This window comes from Pseudochaenichthys georgianus, chromosome 8 (assembly GCF_902827115.2).
Source record: "Pseudochaenichthys georgianus chromosome 8, fPseGeo1.2, whole genome shotgun sequence".
Taxonomy (NCBI): Eukaryota; Metazoa; Chordata; class Actinopteri; order Perciformes; family Channichthyidae; genus Pseudochaenichthys; species Pseudochaenichthys georgianus.
Genome location: NC_047510.2, coordinates 32,411,143 through 32,431,869, shown reverse-complemented (window position 1 = coordinate 32,431,869; position 20,727 = coordinate 32,411,143). Strand labels below are relative to the sequence as shown.

General features: G+C 43.1%; 2 protein-coding genes and 1 non-coding gene across 3 annotated transcripts; all 3 read right to left on the bottom strand.

Annotated features, from left to right (window-relative positions):
- Positions 1–103: 103 nt before the first annotated feature.
- Positions 104–3,621, bottom strand: LOC117451379 (uncharacterized). Its single transcript, XM_034089649.1, has 2 exons — positions 3,463–3,621; positions 104–2,602 (listed from the first exon to the last, which is right to left on the bottom strand). The coding sequence occupies exons 1-2, from the start codon at positions 3,470–3,472 to the stop codon at positions 723–725; spliced, it is 1,890 nt and encodes a 629-aa protein (XP_033945540.1). The 5' UTR covers positions 3,473–3,621; the 3' UTR covers positions 104–722.
- Positions 3,622–3,693: 72 nt separating this feature from the next.
- On the bottom strand, positions 3,694–17,754 carry LOC117451673 (coiled-coil domain-containing protein 134-like). The gene is made up of 7 exons (XM_034090073.2): positions 17,478–17,754; positions 11,104–11,222; positions 9,132–9,253; positions 7,880–7,964; positions 7,175–7,356; positions 5,685–5,756; positions 3,694–4,870 (listed from the first exon to the last, which is right to left on the bottom strand). The coding sequence occupies exons 2-7, from the start codon at positions 11,198–11,200 to the stop codon at positions 4,745–4,747; spliced, it is 684 nt and encodes a 227-aa protein (XP_033945964.1). The 5' UTR covers positions 11,201–11,222; positions 17,478–17,754; the 3' UTR covers positions 3,694–4,744.
- Positions 8,672–8,744, bottom strand: trnar-ccu (transfer RNA arginine (anticodon CCU)). Its single transcript has one exon. It is a non-coding gene; the product is annotated as a tRNA-Arg (tRNA).
- Positions 17,755–20,727: the final 2,973 nt, after the last annotated feature.

Sequence of the window (20,727 nt, the reverse complement as noted above, 5' to 3'; positions counted from 1 at the left end):
AGTACATGTAAAGATATACTCAAGCACAAGCACCTTAACATACTTCAGAAAATGCTTTTGAGGCAGTGGCAGAAAATAAAAGACAAGAAATAAGGCCATAATATTCAGTCATGGAAGAATACTTTATTCCTTTCATTTTATTGCATCAAAGTGAACACACAATACTGCTGATACATTTGCAGTAACTATAAACAAGTTGATCATAACTAGTTTTAATACATAAGTGCAAAACGGTTGACAGATGACAGGAGGTGAAACACTGCAATACAACCAGGTCTTTTTATTATTTTAATACATTAATGAAAATATAACACTTCTACTGCTTTTGTTCATTTTTCAACACCCATTAATGCATGAGTTTAACAACATCTTAGAAATAATATCGCACCTATCTTTTTTCACTTCTTTGATTCTTCTTGAGAAAGGTCAAAATGAAATGTGTGTTTTTCACTTCATTCTAAAAGTGTGTATATCAGTTCTTGTTCAAAACCAAACCATTGCGAGATGAATGACAATCTTACAAAAATTGATTCGTTTTTTTCTTTATCAAACCTCCCAGGCACGCAGCACTGCAAACGTCACTGACTTCATTCACCAGCCTCAAATAGCTCCAACCAACATCACTGCAACTGCAACTTCTGCTCTCTTTGATCTATTGTGTGATATCTCTCGCGGAGGGCAGCGACTGTGGAGTGTGGGACTTCATAGGGAAAATCAGGATCTCACTGTTTGTTCCAGTAGATCTCATACGACTTCTTCTCTGAGAAGTTGGCTTCAGTTGTTGCCGTGCCACACCTCACTCTTTCCTTCACCACCTTCACCACCAGACCCCCCGCCAAGGCAATGCCCGCTGCAGCCTTTCCGATCTCAGCCACTGCACTCAGGAGGCGTGTGGACACAGCCACCGTCCCCCAGGGGTCCGACACCACGCTGCCAGCCACAGAGGACACACTGGGCCCTGTAAACCCGCACAGAACACCAGGAGTCCCAGCAGCCACCGGGGCATTTGCAACCGCTGCAGCTAACGGAGGAGCTACACTTCCTGCTACTGAAGCTACATTAGCTACAGCTGCTGCCCCGCCCCCTACTGCTGCCGCTCCACTGAGAGCCGCTGTGCTGAAAGCTGCTCCCTCCAGAGCGGCTCCTAAAGCGGCCCCAGCTCCCAAGGTGCCTCCCACCCCTGCTGCCACCCCCACAGCAGAGGCCCCTATGAGACTAACCTGCCCCAGGGCATCCAGAGCGCCCTCCCCAGGACTTGCAGCTTCAGCAGCAGCGATAGCTCCTACAGAACCACCCAAAAGTCCACCCGTTGCCGCCCCCAGAGCCACTGCAGTTTTCCCAGAGGCCGCCGCTACTATGGCCCCCACGGCGTTCCCAACACCTGAACCTCCAGCGACAGACATCCCGGCAAATTGACTTGCAGCAAAGCCAATAGAGTTCCCCATCAAAGAAGCCCCGGCAGCGGCTGCTAAAGGTGCAGCGGCCCCGAAAACGGCCCCCACTGCCAGGCCTGTGGCCCCAGCAGCCACCATGATCTTAACCCTCTCCAGAACCTTAGCAGAGAGCGCTGCCTCCCTCCTCGTGAGAGAGGAATGGAGAGACCTGCTCACAGACCTGCTGCCTCTGAACTTATCTCGACATCGTTCAACTCTGTTTCTCAGGAAGCTAAAAGGATTGCCTGTGCTCTCTTCTGTCCACCTCTCCATCCTAAAATCCTCCTCCCTCCCTCTCTCCAACTCCCTCCTCCTGGATCCTATATCGCTGCTTTCTACTTTGTACGTCTCCAAGTCACACTTTCTTCTTTTTCTAAACACATCCTGCTCTTCCCCCTCTGCTTGCTCCCTCAACATCCTCTTGTGCTCCTCCTTGATGGCAGCCTCTGCTTCTAAAAACATGTTATTGGTATAAAACCCTTCCTTGGTCTGCCTCACCATGTCGCCCACCTTCAGTAAGAGCTCTTGAACCTGCGCTGAGTTGCTGGGGTCTTTGTTGTTGAGTACATGGTACCTGCCTCCACACCTGTCAATCAGAGCTTTAAGCCCAGCAGGTGCGGTCCCCCTGAGATAATCTTCGATCTCTACGCCCTCCAGGTCATCACCCCTGGTAAAAAGAATCACTGTGTGGTGACGGACTGCCTCCTCGCCAAATATTTTGGTTAACTCGCACGCAGCCTGGTTCTCATTCTCAGTGTATCGTCCTATTGGCACCACCAGCAGGAAGGCATGCGGCCCGGGGGCAGAGAGAGACACACATTTAGCAACCTCAGCATGGATCTGCTCCACAGATAAGTGAGTATCCCCAAACCCCGGCATGTCGACCACCGTGATCCTCCTCATCCTCCTCCTCTGTGTGACAGTCTGATCTTCCTCCTCAGCTTCCTCTTCCTCAGTGCTCCCTAGCTGGCAGCTCTGCGTGACTGAGCTGGCGCTGATCTGTGACAGGAACTGCCTTCGACCCAGGATGGTGTTTCCAGACGCACTCTTTCCGGACCCAGTTTTTCCGATGAGGACCAGCCTGAGCTCTTCAGTCCATCTGGATGCAGGGTCGTCTCCTTCCCTCTCACCCTCCATATCAACTGGGTCCTTTGTCTCTTCCTTATATCCTGGAAAATATGCAATGAAAAAGTGTCTCTAATGAACGGAGTGTGTTGGTATTTTCTGTGATGGAACAAGTACTCAGATTATTTAATCAGACTTTAGTTCCACCTGGAGTAAATCCACAAGCTACCCTGCAGTATACAAAGCCATTCAAACCAGCTTTGAGAACACTTTCATGATCAATCATTATAAAACATATCATTTATATTATTCTGAAATGGACCAATCTGTAGAATCACTACTTTTACTATTGCTACTTTAAGTATATTTTGATGATAATACTTTGCTACCTTTACTTGAGCAACATTTTGAATGCAGGACTTTTACTGTAACAGAGTATTCCTACACTCTACTTTTACTCAAGTACAAGATCTGAGTACTTCTCCAACCTCAATACATTCCTAAAGTACAGTACTTATACGTAGTTACTTTCCACCACTGCATATTTACTTTTTGATAGGTTAATTGCAACTAGAAACAATATGAAGGCGACAAAGGTCATTTACCAAGCCTAGAAAAGTCAGTGTCTGTCGGGAAGTTTCCAATGTAAACAAAGCATCTCCATTGAGTAGGTTAGCTAACAGCTAATGTTATATAACAGCTAGCCTTACCCACTAACATTAGGGTGCTTAAGTTTGATGTTTATAGCTCAAATGCTACCTAATGTCAACCAAAATCAAACATCAAATACAGAAATCAAGTTTTAATCGGAAATACTTCCCTGTAGCCACTGCTATTTATTAGCAATGCGAAGCTAGATAAAGTAAGCAAATATCAACAGCTAATTTAGCTAACAGCTAGCATAAGCAAGTTGCTATTTTATGACAGAACCAGCCACTATAACGACATTAAACGATTATCTTACCTGAGTCCATGTTAATATAATTGTTAGAAGCCTTTCTCAGTCTCAGTAAAAGAGGTCGTTGCGTCTCTACATTATTTAGTTTCCTTCTGAATGCAGTAACAGTTCAGGTTGAGCTTTGTTCAACCATAAACCAAAAACATTGGACTTTAGTCGGTGTGATTTTGGGAGGACTGCCTGCCCTCTGTTGGCTGATCTCTACAACTCTCTGTGACACAAACACACTGTGCAATGTTAACATATGAAATGCACTTTATTTTGTATATCCGAGTCACTTTATTTCATTAAATTTGATAACAAAATGGCTTGTTCATTCTGCAGCAATGATATTATTTCTCTGAATATACACATATAGTTTGATAACAGTCTATTTCAAAATTACAACAATCTCAATTCCATAGATCTAAACCACTCAAATATGTTGATTCCCAGCAAAGATAAATAGAAAAAGACAAACAAAATGAAAATAAAGAAGCTGGTGCAGGGCTGCAAGATAAATGTTTCTATTCTGGACCTCTGGTTGAGGGATACTCAACAGGATGACATTATTGTTAACTAAAAGTCAATATCTGAAACGGGGAATGATATAAAAGGAAAAATCCCTGATGACGGTGATAAACAAAAAGACACGAAAAAAAGGAACAAATTAAGGAATAGGCCTACTGTCTTTCAGGCAGACAAAACACAAGATGTGTCTTTTAAAACTTTGAGCAGCAATAAGAACATTAACCTGCCCACTCATAAACTTCACTCTAGATATATCCAACATATCTCAATTGAAGGAAAACATTTTAAACACAAATAAAAACGGTATTCCATCAATTCAAGGCGAGGACAATTTATATTTGGCAAACACACTGATTTTGAAGCATATGGGTTTTAGACACATAATCTAGAACAGACACAATACATTGGGGTTTATTTTAAGATTATACTGAAATTAAATATATTCCAAAGTACAGTTATTGAATCCTCAAGTTATCAAAAATGAGTTTCCCTTTTCAACTCCTATTTGAGACGTCTCCACTTCTTATTCAACGTTAGATTCTCCAATTATAAATCGCACATGGACAGCAATTCAAGCCTGCGTCAGCAACTGACTAACCACTTCCACTTTATTGGTGTCACCTTGAGGTTTTGTTCTCAACAGAGCACCAGGCTTTTGTACAAGTGATGACGGCTTTTTATTTCCTTCACTGTCATCGCAGTCTACAAGTCAAGCCACCCCTTGTTGACTGTTCCTCCTTCTCCTCCTCTTCTTTTACTAACGCTCTGTTTTGCAGCGCTATAGCTCGTTGCGGGAGCGGGAAATGCGAGGACCTTTCCGGATCTCTTTCCTCTTCTCCTCTTTCCTCCTCCTCTTCTCCTCCTCCCTCAGAATCTTCTGGAAAGCCTCGGCAGTGTGAAGCACCTGAAGCAAGGAGTAGAAGAATAGAGTAGTATACAAAGTATGAGTACCTTAAAATGTCCATTAAAGGTGGGGTAGGTAATTCACTTCAGAAACACTTGTTATATTCCATGGAATGCTCTTAACATCCCGATAGCAATGAATACATTAAATGCTTTGACAATAAATACATAAAAAAATGTCATCAGTGGAAGCCGTAGCGCTGTAAAAAGCATGACCAATCATCTGAGCCGGCCCGGCTAAAGTAACTGGATGGCCTACCTGCCTGTCAGCCTCCCATCTGTGCTCAAACTTATCTCGTGCCCTCATTGGTCATGTGCGCGTTCGTGTGTGTTGGGGGAGGGGCTCTGTGAGGAAGTCTGAAGGAAGGGGGAGATTTTTTTCGGCTGCGTACTTTCAAATTCTAGCGCACTCGAGCTGGTTTCTCCATTCTTACCTACCCTACCTTTAAGAGGACATACAATGCTAATTTTCAGGTTCATATTTCATGTCTCCATGCTTAATGTTCAGAAAGCTCTTTATTTCTCTCATACTGCCTGTGCTGCAGCACCTCTTTTCACCCTCTGTCTGAAACCAGAGTCCAGTCTGCTCTGATTGGTTAGCTGGCCGGCTCTGTTGTTGGTCATCCACTTACGTAATACATTTACTTCCTTACATTTCACCACTAGAGATAATGAAACAGTACGATATAGCGATATGATTGTCTGGTTGCTAGAAAGTAAAGGACATTAAAGGTCATTCGAAGAGGGTGTGTGTGTGTGTGTGTGTGTGTCTGTGTGTGATTGTGTGTGAGTGTGTGTGTTTGCATTTTACTCACGTCGTCTCTCTCTGTGCGATACGGGTTTATAAAGTCTGGGGATTTCTCTGTAATTCCCAGCTCCTGTGACATCTGACAGATTAGCAGAATAGACAGGTGACAGGGGAGAAGAGGAGAGGAGGGGGGGGGGGCACATTGTCATTTATTCAATAGAAATACGCTTTTCTGCAGACAAAAAGCAGTATAAGGAAAGCAGCAACAGTTCTTCCATATATTATTTTATCATAATAGCATTCGACCCTGTGGCTATATGAAAAATAGCGGGCTCAGAAACTAAGAGTAGCCGAGGAGAAGCTAACTGCTGCTGCTGCACCACTCAGAATTAATCCACAATATAATCCCCTTGGCACGTTGCTAAAGTCACAGATTAATGCTGCACGAGTTTAGTTCATTAACCCTTAACATTAAACAAAACACAATTTTATCTGCTTTTAAATTTCAACTCAACATGGACAAATCCGATGACGAATGGCACCTCTATCAGCGTCTGTTCAGCAAGCAATAAGGTGCCTTGTGCTGCATGTATGACATGTAGTGACATCTCCATGGATACTGTATAACCTGAACAAGTATGGTTCCGTCATGTAACCAGGCAATTTACCACACTGTGCACTGTATTGTTATTTCTTCCATGTCCTTGTCTCCTGCAGAGAAAGTGATTCATTTCATCATGTACTTACAATGGATTCTGCATCTAGACTTCAAAATAAAAAAGCAAATATTTTGGCATTGATTTAAAATGGACAGAAAACCGCAAAGAAAGACAAAAGTATTGTGCGATTTTTTCATATTTTCAAGGCCCTTAAATGTGGTCCGATTTAAGAGTTCAGCATCTTTACCAAAAGGTAAGTCTTTCTGTTTAGCTCTGCAGAATAGTGATCTTAGAAAAAAACGTCTTCCTTTAAAATTCAGTAGCTGGATTTTTATAGTTGGCATTCATTCTTTTAAAAACATTAAAGGCAGCCGTTGTTGAATAAAAATGTCAAATCCGGACTTCACTAAATGGCTGGGCACTTCTAAACAAGTTACTCTACTTAAGGCATTTCATTTGTACCATTATTTTCCCTTTCTTTATTATGTCTAACCTATTTCAACCAATGTTTAGATCATGAAAATAATGTTTTGGGACCATTTAGTATTAACAACTAGTGTAGTTTTAGGGTACTTGGTTAGTATTAGGTGTTTATTAGCTTGTAAATGTTTCTGTAGAATACACAAACTCTCTCCAATTCTAGATGTGTAAGTCACACATATTGTAAATACTTTGTGTCTAGTGTCCATTCCCCTTTTCTAAACATTCAGATAGTTTATCAAGGTGTCCCATTTCACATGACTACATTATACCCAAGGATTGAGTTTGTATTTTTAACTATTTGTGAAGAAAATGAATTGAAATCAAAGCTCAGAATCCTTTGTTTACATCAACGGACTGTGACGAGACTCATCAGCAGGTAATATTAGGGACAGGAAAGACGAGAATCCACTCTTACCAGCGTGAGGACGTGTTGGTGGGCTCCTCCTGTGAAGACCCCCGACTGGTTGCAGAAGTTCAGGCCCCAGCGCAGCATCCCGTCCCAGTCCTCGTTCCGGTCGTAGTAATGGTGGACGATCCGGGGGAAACGCAGCGCCACGTCGCCGAAAAACGCCGTGTTCTCGACCACGTGGGAGTACGCTGCAGAGAGGTAGAGAGAGACGGAAGAGACAAAAACATAGCTACATTTAAATTCTGATATACTGCACATACTGTATTGTAATAAATTAAAGTTGTTGTTTTCTTGTACTTACATTTTTTTTGTACATTTCTTCTAATCATTTTTTTCAAATATTTCTATAATAGTCGTATATTTTCTTTCTTTCTTTTTTACAACCTAACTTCTCTTACTGTGTTAATATATGCACCATTATACACCAATGTCATTATACTGTGTAAACATATACAGGTTAATTGGACAATTTTGATGTCTAATTTTGTTTCGGCAGGACTCAAATAGGTGTTGGGTTTGGAGAAGCCTGGGGAGAAGGGAAGATGATATTCGTGACATTCAGACGCTAAAGCTGACATTATTGACACCCTCTGGCACCGAAAGAGGATGAAAGACATCCCGGAGAAGCTGCTAAAGAAAGTAGCTTATATACTGTAAGAGCAGGAGACATTTCAAATGAGGAAAGAGCCGAGGTGTAAAAGCGAATCCGACCTTCTTTGATCTTGTCGTCCATCGGGAAAGGGTCGTCAGGCTGCATGTTGGCCGAGATCAGGATTTGTCTCGAATCCTCCAACACCTTAAGAATAAGAAAAAAAGCTGAGCAAAGCAGGTTTATGTACTTTACAATATGTGCTTGGGATGTAGGTTGCTGTGGTGATGCAGGTGAAAAATAACAGTGATGATTTGAAAGGAACCTGCCTGCCTATCATGACATTTTACACACCACTTCCCTGCTGAGACTGTGGGATGCAGTGAATCTGCTCAAGAAACTTTACAGAACATTAGGGTTTTGAAGTAAGAAGGTACATTGTTTTTAAAGGGGCCATTTTATGCTCATTTTCAGGTTCATATCAGTATGTAGTGTCTCTACTGTAACACGTCTCCATGCTTTAATGTGCTGCAGGGCCTCTTTTCCCCCTCTGTCTGAAACCAGAGCCCAGTCTGCTCTGATTGGTTCGCTGGCCGGCTCTGTTGTGATTGGTCAACTGCTTAGAGATGTCCCGCCCCTTAGCCTATCACGTACAATGTGTTGGAGCACTAGCCAATAGAAGTGTTGATGTCACTATATTAAAGAAGTAAACAAAAGAGTCCAATGGAGGTGTTTCAGGCAGGAGGGGGTTTGGGAACATAAGCTTATTAAGAAGACTGATTCAGTGGTTACCTCTCTTATTAATGTACATGTACACCAACCATGCACACAGACGGTGCCTTCCTGCTCAGGACTCTTTGGTCGTTCATGTTTTTTTTATTGATCTTAGTCCTAATGATTGCCACTATAACTGTCACCCCAGATGGGACTCGAACCCACAATCCCTGGCTTAGGAGGCCAGTGCCTTATCCATTAGGCCACTGGGGCTGTGCAACCATGTGAGATAGGTGGCCCTGTTGTGATTGGTCAACCGCTTATAGATGTCCCGCCCCTTACGCAGCGTCCACACGGCGGCGTGCGTTGAAGCTTGCCCCACACACACACACACACACACACACACACACACACACACACACACACACACACACACACACACACACACACACACACACACACACACACACACACACACACACACACACACACACACACACACACACACACACACACACACACACACACACACCCACACAACACACACCACACACACACACACACACACACACACACACACACACACACACACACACACACACACACACACACACACACACACACACACACACACACACACACACACACACACACACACACCTTGAAGAGTCCTTTGAGCATGATGTCTATGATCTTGTACTGCTGGTTGATGTCGTTCAGCTCCACCAGGTTCTTCAGCGCGCTCAGTTGATCCTTCCTCTTCGTCTCGAACAGACGCTTGTCTACGAAGGCAGGTCAGGAGCCAACACATGGGAGCAACTCGCATAAACGCTCGCTCGTGCATCCATCCGTCGCATTAAAAACGCACAGGAATGTATAAATGGGCGATAAATCAGTAGTTTGATGATACGATGTTTTGCTGTGAGCTCATTGAATAGAGGAAAACTGTTTCTTCATGTGTGGGTTTTCACGTTCATCTGGAAAACTGCAAATGTAGTCGGTTTTATGATGTCAGAGGAGCTCGTCTCCTATCTCTAAAGTGATCCATCACTGATAGATAATCCATACGTTGATCTGGCCACACAGACAACATGCTAAAGGGACTAACGTCATAATTCTTCTCCTTTGTTTTTGCCTCTGCTGAAGCGATCGTGGGATTTTCTGTGCTACTATAATTTTCCTTTTACCACCATTAGCCTGCCAGGGTGTGCGGATGACAATGAGCCTCCGTGGCTAAATCAGGCACATTTACCTGATGGATGCTAATTCATGGGCCTCCTCCCTAAATACATACACAGGTCCGAATGCCCACTTTCACATCGTCATATAAACGCTTGTTTTGGGTAAAAGAGAGTCTAAAAGCTGTTAGAGTCTCCGTCTTTAGACTTAGCTTCAGACTGACTTGTTGCAAGTACTTGGTCTCCTAAACCTGTGTTTTTCAAAGTCGGGCCCCAACCCCCCGGGGGCCGCCAGGGGGGTCACGCAAAGTTCGAGGGAAAGGTTTTTTTAATTTATTTTTATTTTTTTAGATGTTATTAATAACTGCATATCTATCAATTCATGTGTCCTTTTATGCCAATCTTTTAATATTTTTTAGTTTTTAAATCACACGACCCGCCCTTCAAGCCAATCAGAATCGAGCTGCCGCGACTGAGAGTGAAACAGAGTATCTGCTCAGCTTCTGGAGCGAGTGAATATTTCGCTCTGCAGCTGGATGAGAGCACGGATGTAGCAAATATTGATGTTTATATATATGAATATAAATGTTTATTGTTAATATTACTGTTGAATATTACATATAATATTATTAAGGCATAAGTAGCTTTCAAGAATGCTAAACATATATGTTAATTGTTCACATTACTGTTCAAAATTATATAATATTATAAAGACAGAAATCACTTTAAAAATATGTTTAGTGTTGAATTTTGTGTTAAGAATGTTTATAACAGAAGACACAATGAATGCAATGAATGACAAACAAAAGATAAATACCACATTTTTTAGAAGAATAACTGAACTAATCATTAATTATTAAGACAAATATATATTAAGAAAATGTATTAAGCTGTGTGATTAATTTGTCATATTCTCCATCATAATGTACTCATCATTTAAAAAAAGAAATTGCAACAGTTGGGAGTCTGTTGCGTTATATATTCTAATGTTTTAAAGCATCAGATCTACAACTGAAATGCACGCGCACACACACACACACACACACACACACACACACACACACACACACACACACACACACACACACACACACACACACACACACACACACACACACACACACACACACACACACACACACACACACACACACACACACACACACACACACACACACACACACACACACCACACACACACACACACACACACACACACACACACACACACACACACACACACACACACACACACACACACACACACACACACACACACACACACACACACACACACACACACACACACACACACACACACACACACACACACACACACACACACACACACACACACACACACACACACACACACACACACACACACACACACACACACACACACACACACACACACACACACACACACACACACACACACAGCAGAAGGATACAGATGTCCAGGCTGGAGTCGTGTCTCACACGGTGTGTGTCCGTGTCCGCCGAGCTGAAGGCAGCCAGCGCCAGCATCACCGCACACACACTCTGCATGGTCAGCAGGGAGGACACACTCCTGTCGGAAAGATCACAGTAAACCACGTGGTTAAACATCCACATACTGGCTCAGAGGGGGGAGGAGTGAGTCCCAAACCCGTCAACTAGTTAGCATCGTAACACTTCTCACCTGGAAGTCGCTGGTTATTTGAATGAGTTTTTCGATGCCTGAAACTGGACTAAAAAGGACTGCATTTTAACAGAAAGCTTGGATACGAATCATGGCGTTCAAATAAGTGTACAACGAACACGTTTATATAATTCACCAGCTTTCAACTCCCGAAGAGGAAAGGAGAAAGCTGGCAATAGTGGTGCAGGAATGAGTCCTTACATCTTGAAATGAGTCAGCACTTCTGGCTCTCGCATGGAAGTCAATGGTTTTGTGAATGTGTTTTTGGTTTGAGGCCTGATATAAGGTCTGTGGTTAACACAAGCTGAAGATGATTTCACGATTTGTTCTACGACATAAAATACATCAGGAAATACCAGAGGTGAATATCTGAAGCTTTTACGAGGAAATAAAAAAACTGTGTTTGCCAACAAGCGTCTAAATGAGACGAACATTAGCCGCCTTTAGCTTAGCGGTGGTGACATGAAGTCATGTGACCGTGCTGTAGTTCCTTTATAGCCCAACATTAGCCGCCTTTAGCTTAGCGGTGGTGACGTGAAGTCATGTGACCGTGCTGTAGTTCCTTTATAGCCCAACATTAGCCACCTTTAGTTTAGCGGTGGTGACATGAAGTCATGTGACCGTGCTGTAGTTCCTTTATAGCCCAACATTAGCCGCCTTTAGCTTAGCGGTGGTGACATGAAGTCATGTGACCGTGCTGTAGTTCCTTTATAGCCCAACATTAGCCGCCTTTAGCTTAGCGGTGGTGACGTGAAGTCATGTGACCGTGCTGTAGTTCCTTTATAGCCCAACATTAGCCGCCTTTAGCTTAGCGGTGGTGACGGGAAGTCATGTGACCGTGCTGTAGTTCCTTTATAGCCCAACATTAGCCGCCTTTAGCTTAGCGGTGGTGACGTGAAGTCATGTGACCGTGCTGTAGTTCCTTTATAGCCCAACATTAGCCGCCTTTAGCTTAGCGGTGGTGACGGGAAGTCATGTGACCGTGCTGTAGTTCCTTTATAGCCCAACATTAGCCGCCTTTAGCTTAGCGGTGGTGACAGGAAGTCATGTGACCGTGCTGTAGTTCCTTTATAGCCTAACGTGAGCTTTTTACTTCTGGCAATTGCATTTATGCGTCAACAAGGATACAAGTGGTGTTAATATGCCGAGATTATCCGACTGTAACGAAACATGCATCATAAACGTGTGTTTGCTACAGATCTTATTTTCTGCAGTATTCTGTAATCCAATGGAAAAATCCCATTGGTTTTTGTCGAGAGAGCCCTTGAGATGCTAACTAACAATCGGCCTAACATACGTCATCCCTGCCCTCTATGCAGAGAGACAGAGTGGAAAGGGAGAGTGGACGACATGGTGTTCTTATACAACAAAGATCTTTTGTTATTCTCTGAAGATGGAACTCAGAACTGAATTAGTTTGGACTTCCACAGATTTCACTTTCATCTGAAACAGTGTTTCTTATTCATGAAGCCCCTCTTTCTTCTTGCAATGCTGCTTCATGTCTCGTGATACTTTGACACAGAGACATGCTGGGGATAAGTGGTCAGCGCCCTGGAGGGGGATCCGCCTTTTAAAAAGACACATCTGATGTCTGGCACTTGCGTAATCCCCAGAGGAACATTCCCTGAAGCAGACGCTCCCCCGGCTCTCCGTCGAAAGCAGAGGTCTTCTCCGATATCTTCACCCCCCCCCCCCCCTCTTCGTTTTCCCCTCAGAGGCTTTTTATGCTTTTGAAAAAGGGAGGGATGAGAGTGAGGAAATAAATACAACAGTTAAAAATAGAAGCCTCATCAAATTAAAATGTAATGAAAGCCACATTTTAAGAAAAACATTAGCAGAGGGCGGAAAATGTTGATGAAAAGCTAAAAGAATATTTCTCACATGCATAATTTATCATTGGTTCCCATCATGGTATTATCTCAGGGACGCAGACGGGGGCGCAGGGCGTGAAGGGAGAGCCAGGTTGTGAAAAGCAGGTGGAGAGCAAGAGATGTGTCGAGGTGAACATTGGTAGATATGGTGGCCTGACGGGGACAAACGCACTACAACGGCACAAAACACTTACATTAGGAGAAACGCGCTCCAGTTTAAAAACAATTCAATTTAAAAAAACACAAATAGACCAAAACATGCAAATGAAGAAACATCTTCACCAAACACATCGCACAGGTTACTAAAAGTGCTGCATTAATGAAACCCTGCGACTACAAAACGCAGCATGAAGCTCAAACCACATCGGAAACGAAATGGGGACACTAAAAAGTGCACGCACACAGCTGGGAGTGGAGCGCTTGTTGACGTTCGGGGATTAAAAAGTACGACTATCACTGGAAACTAGGGCTGCTCGATTATGGCAAAAGTCATAATCTCGATCAGTGTTTCCCCGAGGTGTACTGCTTTGGGGGGGGGGGGGGGCTGCCTGAGCGGGGGGTCATGGTGTCATTGGGATATATATTTTTTATAAATCTTCTGGAGCAGAGAGAGGTGCTGTGGATTATTGTTATTGATTAGTGCATCAGTATTTCTTAGGGTCAAAAACACTAAACTCACTTCAAATGAAAGCGTTTAGTTTATTTAATAAAAGGGCAGATGTGAAAAGGGACAGTAGATATAGATTAGTTGCAATTTGGTTCCAAATTAAAAATGTTTTTATTAAATATATATCTTTTTTAAAAACACCTTGAATTTCAGGGGGGGCGCGGGGCTCCGTCGGCGGGGCTCCGTTGGCAGCGCCCCCCCAAGACAATGGTAGGGGAAACACTGTCGATTATTTGGGTCAATAATTGATATCACGATTATTAAAAACGATTATCCATTTACTTTGAAAACATCAATGTATGAGAAAAAAAAAAAATCGTTTTATTTCCATTACGTTGTTTTCGTAATCGTTGCAAGCCATAATCGTAATTGCGATTAAAATACGATAAATTGAGCAGCCCTACTGGAAACTAACCTAAAATCTAAGTTTTATCGGCTTGTTTTATCTGCTGCTAGCTAACGTAGCTAACCTAGTCATTTCAAATATACTGAGGACACATTTAAAGTTATGAAACAGACTGAATCTGCAAACAGTGAAATGTGCATCACTTTGAGCGTTGGTTTCGGTTGCGTTTTGAGCTTCTTGCAGGGTTTCGTTTAGGCAGCACTTTTCGTAAACGCTGCTCACGTTTCGTCAAGTTGGTGAAGACGTTTCTTCGTTTAAATGTTTTTTGGCACATTGGTGTTTTTATATTTGCATTGTTTTTCAGTGCAGTGCGTTTCTTCTAATGTAAGTGTTGTGGGTCGTTAGTTGTCAGCCACGGTGGAGGAGCGTGAAGGCGAGAAATACCAGCTTTCCTGGTGAATATTTCCATCAGTCACACCTTTAAAGACACCGTGGGTGTTTCTCAATGTCGAGGAAGGATGCTCCAGAGCCACTATTTAAAGCATACTACGTCATCGAGTCCCGCCAAAGACCTGTTCCAATGTCCAACATACTTGGAATTCTACCGAGGCCGGCGTCCTTCGTAGCGAGAAATTTCGAGGCTGCACATGTGTATCCTCCGGTTTTAAAATCCCCACAATGCTTTGCGCACGGACGAATTTCCAAATCTTTGTCGGAAATCGCGCTCCATTTAAGGCGGGGCCTGTCATATGACGCACACCTGTTAGCCTGTTCCACCATTCTTCGTTTTCCGAGGCCAGGAAGGATTCTTGCCTCGCTTCTGAAGGACCTGACTCGGAGGGACACGTCCTACCAAGGAAGCCTCCTCGACATTGAGAAACAACCCACCGTTAAACACTCCCAGATAGGAGTCAATGGAAGAAGATAGCGATCACCAGGGACTCCATTTTGCATGTCAGAATTGATCTTTACAAGGCGGCCAATTCTTGAATCTGAAGGACTAGTAAGTGCACAAAGAATGAGTGTTAATTTAGGCTGAATGAGCATCACTTAAATCAGAAGGAAACCAACCATATGCTGCTAAAGAGCAGATAACATCGAGCACCTGCAAACATCTCGTACTTAAACGTCCTCCTGTTTCCCCATCAGCTTTGCTTTTTACGGCACATCCCGACAACTTTCCAACGACTCCGCAGTAGATCTCGATAAGATTCTGCCAATGTGACATAAAATAATCCCTTCTGTTGCAAGCGGTGTCGTCTGAGGTCCCTGAAGTCTCGCATTTATATTAAAAACAGCAACTTTTTCTTCCCGAGTCAGCAAGAAAAAAAGTGTTTCCCGAAGACAGCCGAGTGAAAACAATGTTCGATTAAGGCCAATTTGTGCGTTCTGAAAACACCTTTTGGGTAGCTTCCCAGCTTTCTGAGACACGCAGCGCTAAATATCCTTAAGTGCTGCTCCGGAGCCTCAATATTTCTAGATAACAACCAAGATAAAAAAGGGGGCCTTGTCTCTCCTTGTCGACTTATTTGATGTCCTCCCCCCTCAGTGTGCTTCCATGCAGTCAGCCATGTAGCTCCGACAGCTATTTAAGGGCAGAAAGGTTATCGCAACCAGCACGATTTAATGCCGTCAACACATATATATATTTAATACATCCTTTTGCCGTTTCCGTGCAATTGGGCGAAGTGCTGAGTCCTTAAAAAGGAGAGGGAGTGCATCAATCATCTCCTAATGTGGCATGGGCAGCACGGGAATGAGAGTCTAAATGCGTCCATTAACCCGGACAAGGGTTGATCATTTAAAAGAAGCACTTATGTTCTGAATCAGATTACTCTTGAGAAATGAGACCTTTGACATGATGTCTCCTTTTGGCTTTCTCCCTCGAGTTGTACAAGACAGTACACACATTATTACAACACAGATGCTCTGCAAGATGCACGCTTCGGATGGGTTTCCCTGCAGCTGATGCGCCAACGTCGGTTCAGATTTGGTCTGTCAATGTGGCACTCAAGTCGGGCGAGATGTTTTCGCCTCGGGTTGTTCTGTTCTGCGGTACAGCCGTCGTTGAAGCCGTGTACATCTCTTGGCCGGAGGCGTTTCTCTTCCCTGCCAACAACCGTCTCCTGTGGCAGAGAGGCTGAAGTCTTGATTTCCTGTGTGGGGGATCCAGGTTTCCAGCTATGTCATATAAGTAGGCTAGCGTATATATCTGATCGTACACACAACCTGCAGCGGTTAACATCCCTGTGGTGTGCATGAGATATTCTCTAGAGGGAAGCAATCTTCAATCAAAAAGAGATCCAACCAGCTCTGTGACGTTAACTTCAAGAGGCAAAACTCGCCCTGGAGGCGACTCCTAAGCAGATGGAGCTAGAGGAAAGGATACAGAGAGATGGATGTGCAGCAGGAGTGGATCCATATTCTGTCTACGGACAATAAGAGCGAGTTCATTTTGCAACTCTGCAACACATCACAATTATTCATGTCGGAGGGCGCCTATGGGTGATTATGGTAAATACACCAAGTACTCCAAGTCTGCGTTTATAGATAGGAGATGTACCTTCAGGACTTTTGGTTTGTTTCTTCATGGCTGATTGCACTTATTGTAAGTCTCTCTGGAGAAAAGCGTCAGCTAAATTAAATGTAATGTAAGAGTCGCTCCTAGACTATTCGATCAATCCCGTTTTTCAAAAACTCTTCAACCAAAAGAGATCCATCCAACTCTGTGACATTAATGCCAAGAGGCAAAACTAGCCTAAAACACGACTCCTAAGAAAAATATAAAGCAAAAATAAAAGACGCTTATCTGGATTTGTAGCAGCAATAGATCCAGATTTCTTCCCCTCGGGCTGCGGGATGTTTGAGGTCCAAGGACTGACACACCATCTCTCTCTCTCTGTTATCATTCATGCAGAGGCACGGCTGCACGGACATGCGTAATGGTGATGATGATGGCAGAGCCTGGATAAAGACTGTCATGTGGACCATCAATCATGCATTGCCTAATTGATTGCAAGCCCCCTTTACCTGACCCGAGTTCGAGACTCGCTACGGACAATACAATTATTAAAAAGCTGCGATGTGGGACTATTTCTCCTGCTTTAACTCCGCAATACAACACCATCATGTATGTAAAGGAGGGCGCGCAAAGGGCAAATTCACCAAGTATTTGAAGTAGCTCCTATACTTTACTCGATTCATCGCATTTTTGCAAAACACAGGTGACAGTACAGTCAGAAAACTCGCCTTTCACTCACCGTGTTGCAGAGAGAAACAGCCCGATTAGCGCACAGCGTTTCCCCCAAAGTAGTGCAGATGAATCTCCTTTTTATATATAGATATATATATATATATATATATCTCCACACGAAGCGTTTAAGGTCAGCTCGGAAAACAGCACGTGTGATTGTAGACTCTCAGGAGGTGGAGGAGTTCATTTGCATGCGGATCTCTTGTATCCACTCCGCCAGCGCCACGATCCCACCCGGCTGGCTCTCTTTGGACGAATGACAGCCAGCGGGCGCTAACCGTGGAGGAGGATGCTGTTTCCGCACGGACGGTTTATGAGGAGACACCGGTCGGAGCGTGGGGTGCGTTCCGTTTCCCTTTTTGTGTGTTTCCTCTGAGATAATACAGGGTTGCCAACTCTCACACACCTGGCTTGTGACACACGCTTTCACTCTCAATCTCACGCTGCCCAAACTATTCTCACGCCAAAACAAGAATACCGAAGACTAGAAACGGTTTTGAAAACTGTTGTCACGTAGTGATCGTCTTCTCAATAGAACATCTTTGATAATGTCTTCTGGCCAATCAGAATCAAGATAACAGCGTGGTGTTGTTGCAGGAAATCCCGACGGAGAATACTCTTGCTGTAGTACTTCTCTATATACATCGATACAACATTACGTGTTGATAGAAATCAACACGTAATGAAATAAGACCCCACGGTTTGATAGGTGTGTGGGCTGTCTTTCATTTTGACAACAGAACAATGGGGGCTATCCACCCTTATCCACAATGTAAAGTAATTCACAGCCTCTTCCCTCTTCTCTCTGTGAGGAGCAGCAGGTTCAGCTTCATTTAAATATGTCGTGTAGTAATAGATTTATTTATTTTTCTTCTCAAGAGAGTACCAGAATGTGTATTTTATGTTAGGATTTCAAAAAATCTCCTGGGGGAGAATCCCCACAGACCCCCCTGCAGGGGTTGGGTTTTCAGCATGTCAACTCTTTCACCTGTGGGGAAATTGCAGGATTGGCTCCAGGTCGCCCTTTTTATTTACTACAAGACAAATGTGCCTTTTTGTTTCATACAGTTCAATTTGGATTGAGACAGGGAAATAATCTAAACCTCACGCGTGGCGTTTCACTGTCAGGGGGGCGATATAGCGTGTATGTAATTACATTGCAAATACTGATTTGAGCCCCACCACCGTATGGGTTAGCCCTACCATAGATTACCCAACACAAATACTCCGGAGCCGATAAGTCAATTAATTGCTTATCGCGACAGGCACACAATAAAACAGTGGAAACAAAGATGTGTTTGACTTTCATTAGTGAATGAAACTGTGTGCCCTTTATAGTCGGTGTCCAATATTGTGTATTTGTATATATATCCTAAATAAATGCGAAGGTCCCGCTGCTGACACGATAGCAGTCATTTCGTGCGCATGTGTAATTAAACCCATGATATCAAAATCTCACTCCAGCCAGGTACCCAAAGTTGGCAACCCTGGATAATAAGACCTCCCTAAATTAATCTTTATGGAGGAATTCATTAGCTATAAATGTGGCTAGAGATCAAGTCTTGAATTATTAAAACATTATTAGTAAAAATGTAAGGAGGTGACTGTACTACTGACTAGAAGAACCATGTTTATTTTGCTCTATCACTTTAAGTGATATATCAGACATATTTATATATTTTTAAGGGGATCTGTTGGACAAAGATCTGTACGTATGTTCCCGTTTTGTGTTTATATAATGTATGATGTTATGTGTGTTCATACATTTCGTTGACTACATCAGTTGTGTTTCCTCTTAGAAAGTGTCCTGAAAGGGTGAAGGAAACTTAATGAGTTCATTTTATCAATAAGAACCTCTGACTTTACTATTTCTTTGAATTAAATTAACATAATTAGACCATTTGTACTGTCTGACTTGATTAGAACTACTTTAGTACAAAACAACTACTAATATTAAGTTTCCTGCAATACTTAAATCCTATCCAGACATCCTAATTATGAACATTATAGTTACGTTTTCAGCTTTGTTAAAGTGCTGATGGGTATCCAGTACTTCATGTCTTTAATGGGACACAAAGGTTCTCCCTGGATACACGAGGGAAAGAAGAGCTGAGGTTTGAGGTTTGAGGAAATTATCAGTGGATTAATTACTTCTGTGGATAATTTCTTATTTTCATGTGGTGCATTAATCACAGTCAGCCTTTTCACTGCTCTCTTTGTTACTGAGCTCAAAAGCCAACTCTGTAATAAATGGCTCCATTAATGGCGGCTTTCACCTTGACCGCCGCTATCGCTCTAAAGTTGTACAACTCTAATAAAACACAAAAATGCCAGAGGCAAGTTTTAGGTTGTATTTTGTCCTTTAGGAGGTCAGGGATTCTTAAAGTGGAGAAAAGGCACTCTGCCAACGAGGCTGCGGGAAGTTTCAAGATGTATTTAAAGGTAACCTACTAAGAAAATCCACTACTCCGTGTCTCTTCTACATCAACATGTGTCCCCTCTTCCTCATGTCTCTTCTACATCAACATGTGTCCCCTCTTCTTCATGTCTCTTCTACATCAACATGTGTCCCCTCTTCTTCATGTCTCTTCTACATCAACATGTGTCTCCTCTTCTTCATGTCTCTTCTACATCAACATGTGTCTCCTCTTCTTCATGTCTCTTCTACATCAACATGTGTCCCCTCTTCTTCATGTCTCTTCTACATCAACATGTGTCCCCTCTTCTTCATGTCTCTTCTACATCAACACGTGTCCCCTCTTCTCCATGTCTCTTCTACATCAACATGTGTCCCCTCTTCTCCATGTCTCTTCTACATCAACATGTGTCCCCTCTTCTCCATGTCTCTTCTACATCAACATGTGTCCCCTCTTCTTCACGTCTCTTCTACATCAACATGTGTCCCCTCTTCTTCATGTCTCTTCTACATCAACATGTGTCCCCTCTTCTTCATGTCTCTTCTACATCAACATGTGTCCCCTCTTCTCCATGTCTCTTCTACATCAACATGTGTCCCCTCTTCTTCATGTCTCTTCTACATCAACATGTGTCCCCTCTTCTTCATGTCTCTTCTACATCAACATGTGTCACTTTGGAAACAGGGCTGAAACAGAGGGGATTATGGGTAATGCTGCAATGATCTGTTTGGTGTTTCAGCCAATCAGAAACAGGCTCTGTGTATATCTGAGGACCTGTAAGTAAACAGTATAATAGGGGACCTTTAAGATGAAAGATTTGTAGCAATTCATGAACAACGA

Bases quoted from the DNA above. Each gene is read 5' to 3' on its own strand.
- LOC117451673 (XM_034090073.2), bottom strand. From the start codon at position 11,200: ATGCAGAGTGTGTGTGCGGTGATGCTGGCGCTGGCTGCCTTCAGCTCG. The intron at 9,254-11,103 runs GTATCCTTCTGC...CTGCCTTCGTAG, and splicing joins CGACTCCAGCCTGGACATCT to ACAAGCGTCTGTTCGAGACG. The intron at 4,871-5,684 runs GTGAGTAAAATG...TCCTTGCTTCAG, and splicing joins ATCGCACAGAGAGAGACGAC to GTGCTTCACACTGCCGAGGC.